The sequence below is a fragment of the Syngnathoides biaculeatus genome, chromosome 17 (assembly GCF_019802595.1).
Source record: "Syngnathoides biaculeatus isolate LvHL_M chromosome 17, ASM1980259v1, whole genome shotgun sequence".
NCBI lineage: Eukaryota > Metazoa > Chordata > Actinopteri > Syngnathiformes > Syngnathidae > Syngnathoides > Syngnathoides biaculeatus.
In genome coordinates, this window is record NC_084656.1 from 15,391,167 (window position 1) to 15,403,328 (window position 12,162).

Here is a 12,162-nt window from a genome sequence, read left to right on the forward strand (position 1 = left end):
ATATACCATTGATATTTAAAGTTGGAAGCACCGTAATGAAAAAATTACCACAGCAACAGGCAGTGACGCTTGCATTGTGAGTCTCGACAAAAGTCACAAGCTAGTTCCCGCTGCGTCTTTTTTGCAGAGGGTGTCAGTTGTTGCAGACATTCAGGTTGTTGTCGGTTCATTTGGTTTTGCACCATCATGGCCCGTACCATGACAACTGCACACATTTTGCTTGATGCCATTCAAATTTTACCCTCTTTACCCGTCAGAAGCCCAGCAGGCAGATCACAGATAATGGTGTCCCGTGCAGTGGGCTGAGAGATATATAGAACATTGTACGATGAAAGGCTTGCAACAAAAGTTGATTTAAGTAACCTTACTCCAGTTTCATTTCATATGAACCCTTGTTACAGCCTTGACATTAACATCATTTTCAGCAGCCTTACAAAGCTGCTGTCAAAGTGAACATAAGAAACCTTCAGCAGAAATTCATGTGACACTGCCAGTAAAATATTGACCCTGCTGCCGTGTTTTGGACATGCTCACCATTTTCAAAGCAATTATTCTAACAAACGGATGCCAAATTATCAAAACCAACATGTTCTGCTAAAAAAGATCAACTTGGTAGATCGTCTTTCATGATGAGATCAAGCTCTTTGCAACACGAGGGGTTTGACATGTTATTGTCACCACTTACTGAAGCTTTACAAATGCCAAAATTAAATTTCACTCGATGCAAATAAACCTGGACTTCACAGAAAAGTCTGAACAATGCAGAGAACTATGTGCGTAAACCAAGTAATATGTCCATGTGAACATAATGAGAAAAACAAATACGTTTTTACGAGTGACGAGCCCCACAAAATCAGTGAGAATTAAAGAAACACTCCTTGAAAGCTCCTCTTAGACGGACTAATACGTGGTCAACATTTTACTGAACAGCAAGGACACGGAAAGTTTAATTTCCCATTCAATCATCATAATCACATGTTAATCTTATGTTAATGATGTCTAATTTGACAACACCCGCACTCCCCTCTGATAAAAGTCAGCAGAGGTCCGATAATCAGATGTGAACATTATTCCAACTGATTTTGTCCTGTGATGTATTAAGAGTCAGTGCTGAAAAAGGTAGAGGCTGACAATCATAAATTAAAATCCCATTCAGTATTTGCAATCAAATATTGCGTGTGCGTGTATGTGGCCAAAAAATGGTGAAGTAAATTGGAATATAGAAGGTACTAGCCAATTAGGAAGCAACCTGAGACCCCGCTCTGTAATTCCTCCCAAGTCATTCTCAACAATGAAAATGACAACTAAGAGTTTCCAATCACTTTGCCATGCAATGTCGTTACCACATAAGATAACAATTCCAGTAAGTACTGAAACTCTGTAGCACCAGGCTTCCTCTCACAGATCAGTCTTAGTTCTATGCCAGAAACTGGTTTGAGGGCAAAGATTCGCAATCTTTGGTAAAGATATTACAGAATTGTCCTGTTTTGATTCGGCGCACCTACATCACACTTTAAGAGTGCAATAAACACATTCTTTTTTTTCCTTGTCCTATGTGGGCTGTCTTACATTTTTAAAATTGGTGTCAGATGAAGAGCTGTTCAACTGTTTATCTTCCAATTTATTATAAGCACATCCGATTGTTCAGAGTATCCTAGCATAAAAGATTTCCGACTTCTGAGCAACTGTTCTGGTGGCCGACTTGATGACAGGCATTCAGACAAATTTACCCATCTTTAGGAGTAAATGGCTCCACCTGGAATGTCATTACAGCCATTTAGTGAGTCATTGTATGGCATATTGCCAATTTAATCCATCATTTTATTTACATTCCACATCACTTGATAATGCGCCCACTGTAGCCATATTGAGAGCCGCTCCATACGAGGCAGTAAAAAAAAAAAAAAAGATTCATAAAAGGATGTTCATCAGCAGTAACTGGAGCAAGAACTCCATTAAGAAAAGTGCGAGATCACATTTGTTGATTAGTACTCGCACATTCATTGTACACTTCCTCAGGAGCAGTGACACATTTCATCTTGAGAACAGTAACTTAAGATGACTGTGAAAGTATTGGCCAAAACTGGTTGTACAGAGAGAGGAATCATGAAATCAGTAATCCCTCTCTACTTCGCGGATCACCTATCACAGATTGAGTCCATCACAGATTTCCGTCCCCCAACCCCCTCCAAAAAAAAAAAAAAGCCAGATCGCGACGTACTAATGCCCCATCCGGCATGTAGAGGAATCTGCTAGGGTGCCCGGTATCATGCCCTGTGGGACACCATGTTTCCACAAAGCAACAGAGGAATTGGGGATGGACAGCCTAACTAAGATGTTATATCTCCTGATGTCCGACTTGGTTTCACTGTGACCAATTGTTAGGAGGGACAATGGCCGGCCATAGCCTGAAGCATATGACTGGCAATAGATAAATATTAAATTGCTTTGAATTGTTGAGTTATGATGAGTGTAATAATAATACTATCCAATGCTTGAACAATGAACCCATGTTCTGTTTCACTGTGCAGTCCGTTGACATCACATTAAAAAGACTGAATTTAAGTTTTCTTTGTTTTTTTTTTTTTTTGTAATAAAGTTAGTTATGGTCAGAGACTCCAAGCTGCACAGTTGATTTTTGGGACAATTACAGTGTCTCCATTCATTGGAGACACTAAGATTTTTTTTTTTTTTACCATCATGAATTCAGGTGCTTCTCTGTTTTTCCATCCAGACCTTACAGATGGGTATAAAGCATTTCTCCGGGCTCTTTGTGATGCTGTGTGTGGGTGTGGCCTTATCTCTGCTGACCACCATTGCGGAACACATTGTGTACAAGCTGGTGATCCCGAGGGTCAAAGAGCCACGCTTCAAATATTGGCTGCACACAAGCCAGGTACTACTACAATCTGTCTACAAAATGCAAATTTAGGAGGCTATTGTATAAAATGTAAACACTGTATATTTTGTTTAGAGATTGACCTTTTTTGGATCCATAAGATGTCCTTTCAAAAGATTCTTACATACAGTACATCACAAAGCTCAGAGACATACTGAAATAAAATACTGCATGTTTTCTTTGAATTACAGTATGCACAATGCCACCTAATTTTTTTTTTTCAAGGTCGATGTGTGATTTTACATGCCTCTTCTTCTCCAGAGATTACACCGAGCCCTGAACTCTGTATTTGCTGATGACAAGCTGCAGACTGTCACCAAGCCTGAGAAGAGGTACCGTACAGAAATATTTTGTGGAAATGTTGAGAAGGGAGAGAACTCTATCAATGCAGAAAACAAATATGCTTTATAAAGGAAGTCACTTTCCTAAATCCTTCAGGAGTGGATCACTGAGGTATTAGGCTGAGAATAAGTGACACCAATTAACATCCATGTTGGAGTTAAGGGACCCATTTTAGCGAGGAAGTAAATAGACTGTTCAATCTGTTGGAAGGTAATTATCTGGAATGAAAATTGAGGTAATAAGTTGTCATGTTGATATCACAAAATATTGTTTCGACACGTCTTTTGTTCTGATGAATTCTTTCCTCAACTAAGTGTAATGACAAAAGGTTTTGTTTTCAGCCCCATTGGCTGATTTGCGGCTTGAGGTATATTACTTGAGTTTCTGTTCATGGTAATTTAGCTTTTGGTGTGAGTAGAGTACTTATTTCATAATCCCCCATGAGACATGGAAGAGAGGCGTCATATAGTTTTATTTAATGACTTTTGGGGGGAACAAACTGTGCAAAATTAATTAGTTTATGCAGAAGTGAAAGAATATTGTAAATTGTCACAAGGTAGAAAAAGGCAGGCTTAGTTATTGATGTACTTACCATTTCATTTTTTTATGTTTATGGTCTAGAAGTAGGTTTTTTTCATACAAGTTTTTATTGTCCTGTTAGTCTTCATGACTTTAGGTTCGTGATGGACTATGGACTACGGTTTTACTTGCATGCAAAAATGAGCCCCATCATAAACCAAAGATCACGTTTACACCGATCCATAAATTCCCCGAATTCTTTGCGTTACAATTTAGACCTCATTGTTTTCACCTTGGCAGAGGTTCACGCTCTATAAACCTCTCGGGGTTAGAAAAAGGAGAAAAAGTCATGATTCTGTCACGGCAGCCGCTGTAGCTGTCTGACTCAGAATGGGTCAATTTTCTCATGAGTCAGTATGACTGGAGATTATCAGATAAGCATGATTCATGTCCGACACGAGTATCTATATGCTTGAAAGAGAAGGTTAAAGTATCCATTGAGCTTTTGCTGAGCAAGAGTTCTGTTTTGTTCTTTTTTTAAAAAAAAAGCCTCTTTTGTGCTGCTGTTTCAAATTTGTCCTGGCTTAGCCTACAAGCAGAGAGGACACTCCAAATCACGAGCTGTGTCTGAGTAATGAGGATAGATCGCTCTGCCTGTGGAGTTCAGTTCATTCATTCGGGGCCTTCTGCACTGTGTCCTTCCAGTTGAAATTATACCTGTCAACCTGTCAGTGTATTACAGGAATAATGGGCCTCTGTATTTTGCTAAAACTAGAGTGAATAAAGATGAAAAACGTTTTCAATGACACCCTTGAGCTTTTAGGTTATAAATACTATCAGCTTACAACCTTTGTTTAGAAAATATTAAGAACTTTGTGCCATAAAAGCTTTGAACAATAACAGACGGAGGGCTGATGCTGATCAGCACGATCACATAAGAAGGTTCGCCTTACTTTATATTTTTGGACTTTACATTTGAAGATGTCGTTTTGTACAAAACCTGTCCAAGAATATTACTATATATATATATATATATATATATATATATATATATATATATAGTTAAGGGACCCATTTTAGCCGGGAAGTTAATAGACTGTTCAATCTGTTGGAAAAATTATATATATATATGTATGTATATATATATATGTATAATTTTTTAATATTTTAGCAGCTCAGTTTGAAAAGTCACTTATATTGTAAAAATTATTTTTTTTAATTTGGCGCTTATTCCCTAATGTGAGTAAAAATGTAAAGTCATCACCTCGAGAGATTTTCATTTTAAAATGGGATTTTTCACTTTCTAAACAATTAAAATAATGTTCAATGCAAACATTTTAAAATATTTGAACAGAACTATAATACAGTGTATATATGGAACTTTGAATATTACAAATATTATCCATCCATCCATTTTCTGAGCCACCTATCCTCACAAGGGTCGTGGCTCACGTGGTTGTGCATAGTGGCTCCAAGCATCCTGTTACATAGAATATTGAAACATAGCGCACCACCGTGTTTTTATTTTTTAACTTGGTTAAACTTCTCAGTCCATTATCCAGAGACAAGATGAATATAAATCCATATGTAGCAGAATTGTTGCAAGTGCCATCTAAAATGCTGAGCAAGCCCAATTCGTCTTGATTTTGGATCAAGATGGTGAGGATGGAAGCGACTTAGACGAAGAGGAGTCACTGTTTTGTCAGGGGCTGCAGCAGCTTCAGTCACAAAGGATCTTCAACCGGCTGACATTTGCGTCTGTCAGGCCTGGTAAGACCTTCAGTGCTGGCCTAAAATGTGGCCTCTCTCCAAAATTCTCTTTCATTTTTACAATACATGCATCTTCTCATATTTTTCTCTGTCTGTCCTGAGGACTTGGTAAGCTTATGCCATAATAATGCAACAAAAAGATGTTATTTTTAATGGATCACTAAAAGCCGTTTGTATGTTAGATAATATATCTGTATATACTTTGCATTGAGCCACAAAGGAAAATTCTCTCATGTTTTTTTTTTTTTTTTTTTTGGAGGGATGTCAGAGTGAGAGTGGGTCTTATATATTATAATAATATTACTGATTTCAGGGCTAAGTAAAAAGATGTGGTTTTGTCGGCTGTATAAATTGTCAGTTTATTGATTGACATTTTTAAACCACTGCATCCCTGGCGAGACGCTTCCAAGAATCAATACATGGACCATATACTAAATATGGTCAAAAAGTGGAACCTTACATTTCCCTGTGTCTGCATCTCCAGGTGCAATGAAGGAAACAACCAGTCGGCATCCTGGAATCCCACGGAGTCCTCTCTGTGTACCAGACGTAGGGTTCTCCCAAACGAGGCGCACAATGACTTGGATTGCCCGTCCCGGGATCTTCCGCTACCACCACCAGTTTCTGCTCTTCCTCTTCACCATTCTCTCCCTCTACTGGATAAACACCTGCCTATTTTGTCCACCCCAAACGGTCGCACTAACCTTTTAGCCCGCTTGTATCCCCAAGGACTGGGGCAAGGGCAGGGGAGCGCCACACCGATCATGGCCTCAGGACAGTGTGTGGGTTTAGGTGTGGGGGACTGTGGCCCTGGGCTCGGTGTAAATCAGAGTCCACTGGCCCAGGAGCTGTCAGAACTGGAGAGTCAAATCGCTGTGATCAAGCAACAGCTGCAATCAGCCATGAGGAGAAAGAGAGAGCTTGAAAAGTACCAGTCAGAAAACCCACTACCAAATCAGACTACACCCAGTCAAGCTACTGTGCACCAGTCTAACCAGTTTTCACAGGATGCACGATCCCACCAACAGACTAACCAACACCCAAACTCCAAAATGTTTTAGAACTTTGAGAGTTCTAGAACTCTCAGAGTTCTAAAACATTTCCCCAGTTTGTCCAGGGAAAACCTCCTCAATGTGGTGTTCCTGGAAGAGGATACACCCCTGATGGATGCAACTCATTCATTGATGAATGATGTTTTAAGGGTCAGGAGAAGCTGGACTGAAATGTTTTGTTTTTGGTCATATCCTGTGACCGTTCCCAAAAGAATCAGTCAATCATTTCTTGGTATGTGACATGCATTTGGCAGGAAGTAGTGGACAATGCACTAAGCACCAAGTCAGTCCTTCCTTGCTTGTTACTGTTTGTGGTGAGCTGTGAAAAGCATTCCCTCACTACCTCTTCACCACCTCCCATCGCTCATTGACTTCATTTTCTTTCATCGCTTCTTGACTGCTTCTCTCTCTTACACCTTCCCCACTAAGCCTTGCCTCTTCAAGGGAAAAGATTTGCTTTACAGTGATGATAAGCCTGATCCCAGATATGAAGACCCATAGGTATTTAAGCCTGCTGGGCCAAATCACCCGAGTCTTATGTCACGGCTCACTGAAAGTGTTGATGACCTGAGCTTGAACCCAGCCGTTAAGTCTTGGCATCCCCTACACCTTAATGAAACCTTGAGTTTTTGGGATCAAATGATATTGATCATGTTTGCCAATGATTTATGAGCTTGATATATCTGTTAGTTTGACCTGGGTCTTTTATTTTGTGGTCATCATGTTGTACTGTAAGTGTATCTGTTAACATGAATGCAGTTTAAAAAGACCTCAGCATTTGTGAAGAACTTATTTGTTTCTTAAGTAAAGCCCCCCCCCAAAAAAAAAAAAAAGATTTACCCCAGCAGAGCTTGCATCAGGTTCTAAGATACTTCTCCAGTCTAATGATTTAGTATAAGGGTTCAGGATCACAGCAAATAGATTTTTTAAAATCTTTCTCATACTAAAAAAAAGAATAACGGGACAGCAAGCATTTTGCCCATTGTTAATTGAATATTACATGACCCAAAGATCATCATTCAACTGCTCAAAATTCTTTTTATAAATCTTGAAGATTCACAATTCATTCAGTCCCTCTGTGATTAAAAACATTTTTCTTACGTTTCCTGTTCAAATTTTGGCTTCTGTCATTAAAGACTGACCTCTCTCGTTTGCACTTACAATGATTTCCGAAATGATTTCCACAATCTTCACCTTGAACGGACCAAGTTTTGCACTGTAGACATTTACTGTAGTGGGACTGGCTTCAAGCAGTTGGAGTTTGCCAGTTCTTGTAATTTTTGTGAGGATTGCTTTATTTCTCTGAGGTGCCAATAAAATTCACCTATAGCAACGCATACTTTCCCATCATAAAACAAAACAAAAAAAAAAAACATTATAGGTTAAAACAATGCCAATGGCTACACAACCAACGCCCATACCGCTTTCATCCTTGAACTGACGTTTGGTTGTTGGACTATCCCTCATATATTGCTTGGAGAGAACAATATGGACAAGGAGGCAAGCAGTCTTCGAAAAGCCAAGGACTGCGATGCACACAAACAGGTTCTTATTTTTTGTCAGTGTGTCTGCAGGCAGGCTGTCACCATTGGAATGAATAACTGACAGAGCAGAAGGCCAACCGCTCTGGCACAGCAGCCAGCGTTCTTTGTGGATCTGACAGACTGAGAACGAGAGTGAGAGAGAGGAAGAGAGAGGGTGCTGCTTCATACTGACAAGTTTGCCACCAGGGTTGATAAGGTCTTGACAGAATGACTTAACTAAAAACAAAACAAAGTGTCAGGTTTTAGCCAATCTTGTGCTCCTTCTAATCCCCTGTCTGAACATCGATTGAAAAGGAAAGCGTTGCGTCCCATCTTGCAACATTGGTACACAAGGAAAATGGAGACGAGGTTTTGTTTGCTAACAAAACAAGTTGGCACTCTGTTCCGATACAAGATTGTCTTTCTATGTCTTGTTCCTCTCTGTAAAGCTGTAAATTCGTCAACACAGTCGCACTATATGTTCCTTCTGCCGTTATCCACTCTGTCCATTTGCTTGCATTGAACCAGCAATCTCTGCTCCATTGGAGCAGTGCCGCCAATTGAAACTCTACCCTTTAACTATCAAAATTGGTTTAAGCAATGGGTTGTTTTCACTGACGTCACATTTTTTGCTGAATTAGCCACACACCACTGTGCGCCACCATTTAACATCTCTACCTAAGGCCTACCCGGTGTGGAAGTATACGGAATACTTTCGGTTACTGTTTTGTGTTTTTGTGTTTCTCGGGACTCAAGTAGACAATATAGGACTTGCTAACCATCAGAGAGCCTTCTTCTGACTTTTTTTTCGACAACTCTCGCCAATTCGCTGAAGCTTTTTCCAGAGTTACTAGTCGTCGTGCTCTTCAAAGCCTTGTGATCCGGTACACAAGTCCAGCTGCGTAAGCGGGGGGGGGGACATCGTCTAACGCTTCTGACAAAAGTCTTTGGACGTTCTGCGGCTCTGTGCTTCACAAAGACTTGACTTTGCGGACGATTGCCTGACGCACCTATCCCGCTGCCCGGTCTCAACCTCCATTGTGGTGATGTGTCGCCGAGCTAAGCTAACAAGCTCAATAGATACTCTTTTCAGAAGGCCAACATTACAGTTAAGATCGATTTTTGTTAGTCACTTGAAAGATCCGAGAATTTTGTGCCATACTGGATTTGTTTATTCTTTTGTCTTTCTGCCATTGTCATCAAATTTTAAACAAATAATAAATATTTCGCTTTGGTTGTGGTGAACTAGTATACTGGTTTTACTTTTTGGAAAAAAAATGGAATAAATGGAGTTTGCCTCGATATTAAAAAAAAAATATCCCATTCTTTCGTTTTCCGTGTTAGCATACAGGTAAGTGCTCCTCCTTTGTAATTTCTGTCACATAGAGTAAAAGATCAAGGGTACAATACTGCACCTTTGTTACGCAGTCCTGAGTCCCATGATGTGTGTATGTCAGATAGCCTAATACTCAGACTAGGCTTGATGTGCTGTCAGTCGCGTCTTCAATAAATGCAGTTAGAAACATGATGTCGTCCACCTTGCCTATGTATGAGTAATGGGAGCTTAGGGATCGAAAATGGCCGCTGTTCGAGGCAGCACAACGGGTGATGTCACATGAAAACAACCCATTGATTAGACCAACATCCAGTCTTTTGGTCACAGCAGCCCAGGTCATGACATCTATAATCATTATGATCCAGGATGTAGAAACTCTTTAATTATGAAATAATGCGCACACACACAAAAGTACATGTTGCTACCGACTATTTAATTTGAGAACAAACCGTGAAAATAAAAAATAAATGCAGCATTTGAAATGAAAACAGTTCTTTCCAAACCTATCATAAAATACAATTATAGTCACAATGTTAAAGAGTAGAATTAAAATAATGAATATTTATAAAACATCTTGACTTCTCTCTTCATGCTGGGTGTTTTCTTCCAATAGGAAATGGAGTCACAACATTGCATCACAATCCACTGGCGGGTGGGGGAGGGAAACCTCAAGGAGGAAAGGTGAAGTGGTTATTAGCCCGGTGCACACATTATTAAAAGGGCTAGCCAGGCCTTATAGCAAGCCATGTTGTTTTTACAGTTTCAAGACTGGGATTTTGGTTTTGGAGTGGTCTGGCACGGGCTAGCCCAACAGAACCCCTCTGAAAAGAAATTCCAACGAATAAATCAATGAATTCAGATACAGTAGACATAGAGAGATTGTACAGTAGTTGCAGATGAACATCCAAGGTGTCCCAAAAAAATGACATCATTTGAAATATGAATGTCTAATGTAGGCCACTGAATCTGGATAGTCCCTGTACCATCAGTGCTAGGTGGGCTTCTTGTTGTGGTTCACAAAAGAATCACTGGATTAAATATAAATACAATTAATCACTATTAAAACATAAAATGTTTTTTTAATGAGGTGCAGTACATTTTTTTTACTCAAGTACTGTACAACAAGCAGTTGAGTTTTATTTAACTTTTAAGTAAATTTGATTTCAATCTTTAACCATTTTTATAAATATTTAAGTACAAGTTTTATTCAAACCTAAAGTGCAATACTTGTTCAACAATCTTTATTCAAGCTGTTTGATTTTTTTGTATTTATCTTCCTATATTTAAGCTTGGTGTTAATGGTCAAACTTTGTATGTGGCTTGTACAATGGTATATACAGTGGCATAGTATAATATACTTGAATCCTATTCTATTACTGTATTTTAATGTTGCTCATTATGGTTGCAGTTAGTTTAAGTTTTTCTTTTTTTAAAAAAAAATAAAACAGAAATCAAACACTGTCCTATGCAAATAAAATGATATTGGCTTCATGTTTAAAAAAAACAATTATCAAAGTTCAAACATATTAAAATGAATATAGATTTTACAGCCAATTTTTGATTATTATTTTTTTAATCATTGGGGTATTTTGGCAAAGGTACGTAAAATGAGACACCTAGGAATTAATTGAAAATAAAATCCATCAGATGTCTCATCGAAAGTTACTTTTTATACATCTCATTCAATTTGAGCAGGAATTGGTTATGTTAGACTATGCAATGATATCAAATTGTTGGGGACCCTGTGCATGTTCATACATGTTGCTGATAATACACCGTGAATGTGTCTGACTGATACCAAAACATATCAACGTTTACAGCAGGCATACAGGTCCAAAAGGATAGTAATAGTACAGATTAACAAAAATCTTTACAAAATTCAACCCCACGTGGTCAATTCATATTCAGCCATAATAATAAAAAAAATGATTCTATCTTTTTTTTCTGTACAAATGACAAACATCACCGAATGACAACATTAACATTGCTAGTTTCCATAGCACATTTTCAGACTGAAGGGGGACGGGACAGGACGGGACGTGGCGAACGGAGGGAAGTCACCTGACAGGATGAGATGCAACACAAAAGTGTGCAGGTGGAACACTGTCAGGGTAGGTTGAACAGCAATCGCTCATACAAAATGTGCAAAACACCATCCTCGAACGGAAAAAAAAAAAAAAAAAAAAAACAGAACACCTTGGAGGAATATAAATGCCCCATGTTGCAATGAGTTATTATGAAAAAAATCTGTGCTTGAGTTTGTTTTTGTCATACGGATGGCCCATTACAAACATGGTGGATTTCGTCCCCCCCGGAGGTGAGCGAGACAGATATATCAGTGTTTGATTTTGGTAAGCAATCGAAGCCACGTGACATGCGTCCTTGTCATTGTGTCTGGAAGTGCTGCGGAGACGCAAACGTGACCCGGTGCTGCCCCCTTAGTCATGTCACCTCCGTCATTGATGCCGAGTGGTTCTGAAAATGAAGGTGGTAGTGGGAGGGTAAAGAGGGATGAGGACGGAGATTGGGAGAAGTGTGGGAAAGGAGGGGACAGGCGGGGGTGTGGTGAATGGAAAGAGGAAAACATTGTCAAGAGAGTGTCAGGAATGCTCCGGTTGAGCTTCTGTTCGTGTTTCATTAGGGAGACGAGGACAAGGTGCATGCAAACACTCATGCCTGTGCTTTGTTGATGAGTCATTTGTAAAGAAAGAAAGAAAAGCA

General features: G+C 39.3%; 2 protein-coding genes across 4 annotated transcripts in view; one reads left to right on the top strand and one right to left on the bottom strand.

The window, feature by feature from the left end:
- Positions 1–7,916, top strand: part of grin3a (glutamate receptor, ionotropic, N-methyl-D-aspartate 3A) — a 36,393-nt gene extending 28,477 nt beyond the window's left edge. Inside the window, exons 8-10 of the mRNA XM_061802019.1 lie at positions 2,735–2,896; positions 3,161–3,231; positions 6,015–7,916. Of these exons, the coding sequence (XP_061658003.1) occupies positions 2,735–2,896; positions 3,161–3,231; positions 6,015–6,591 (810 nt within the window). The 3' untranslated portion in view covers positions 6,592–7,916. The remainder of the gene's footprint in view (positions 1–2,734; positions 2,897–3,160; positions 3,232–6,014) is intronic.
- A 1,805-nt stretch (positions 7,917–9,721) lies between these two features.
- plppr1 (phospholipid phosphatase related 1) overlaps positions 9,722–12,162 on the bottom strand; it is a 28,718-nt gene continuing 26,277 nt past the window's right edge. The window contains exon 7 of one of the 3 annotated variants that reach the window (XM_061800636.1): positions 9,722–10,108. In XM_061800636.1, coding sequence (XP_061656620.1) covers positions 10,064–10,108 — 45 coding nt within the window. In that variant the 3' untranslated portion in view covers positions 9,722–10,063. Of the gene's footprint in view, positions 11,917–12,162 lie in introns of all 3 variants that reach the window. The other 2 variants (XM_061800635.1, XM_061800637.1) reach the window with 2 other exon arrangements.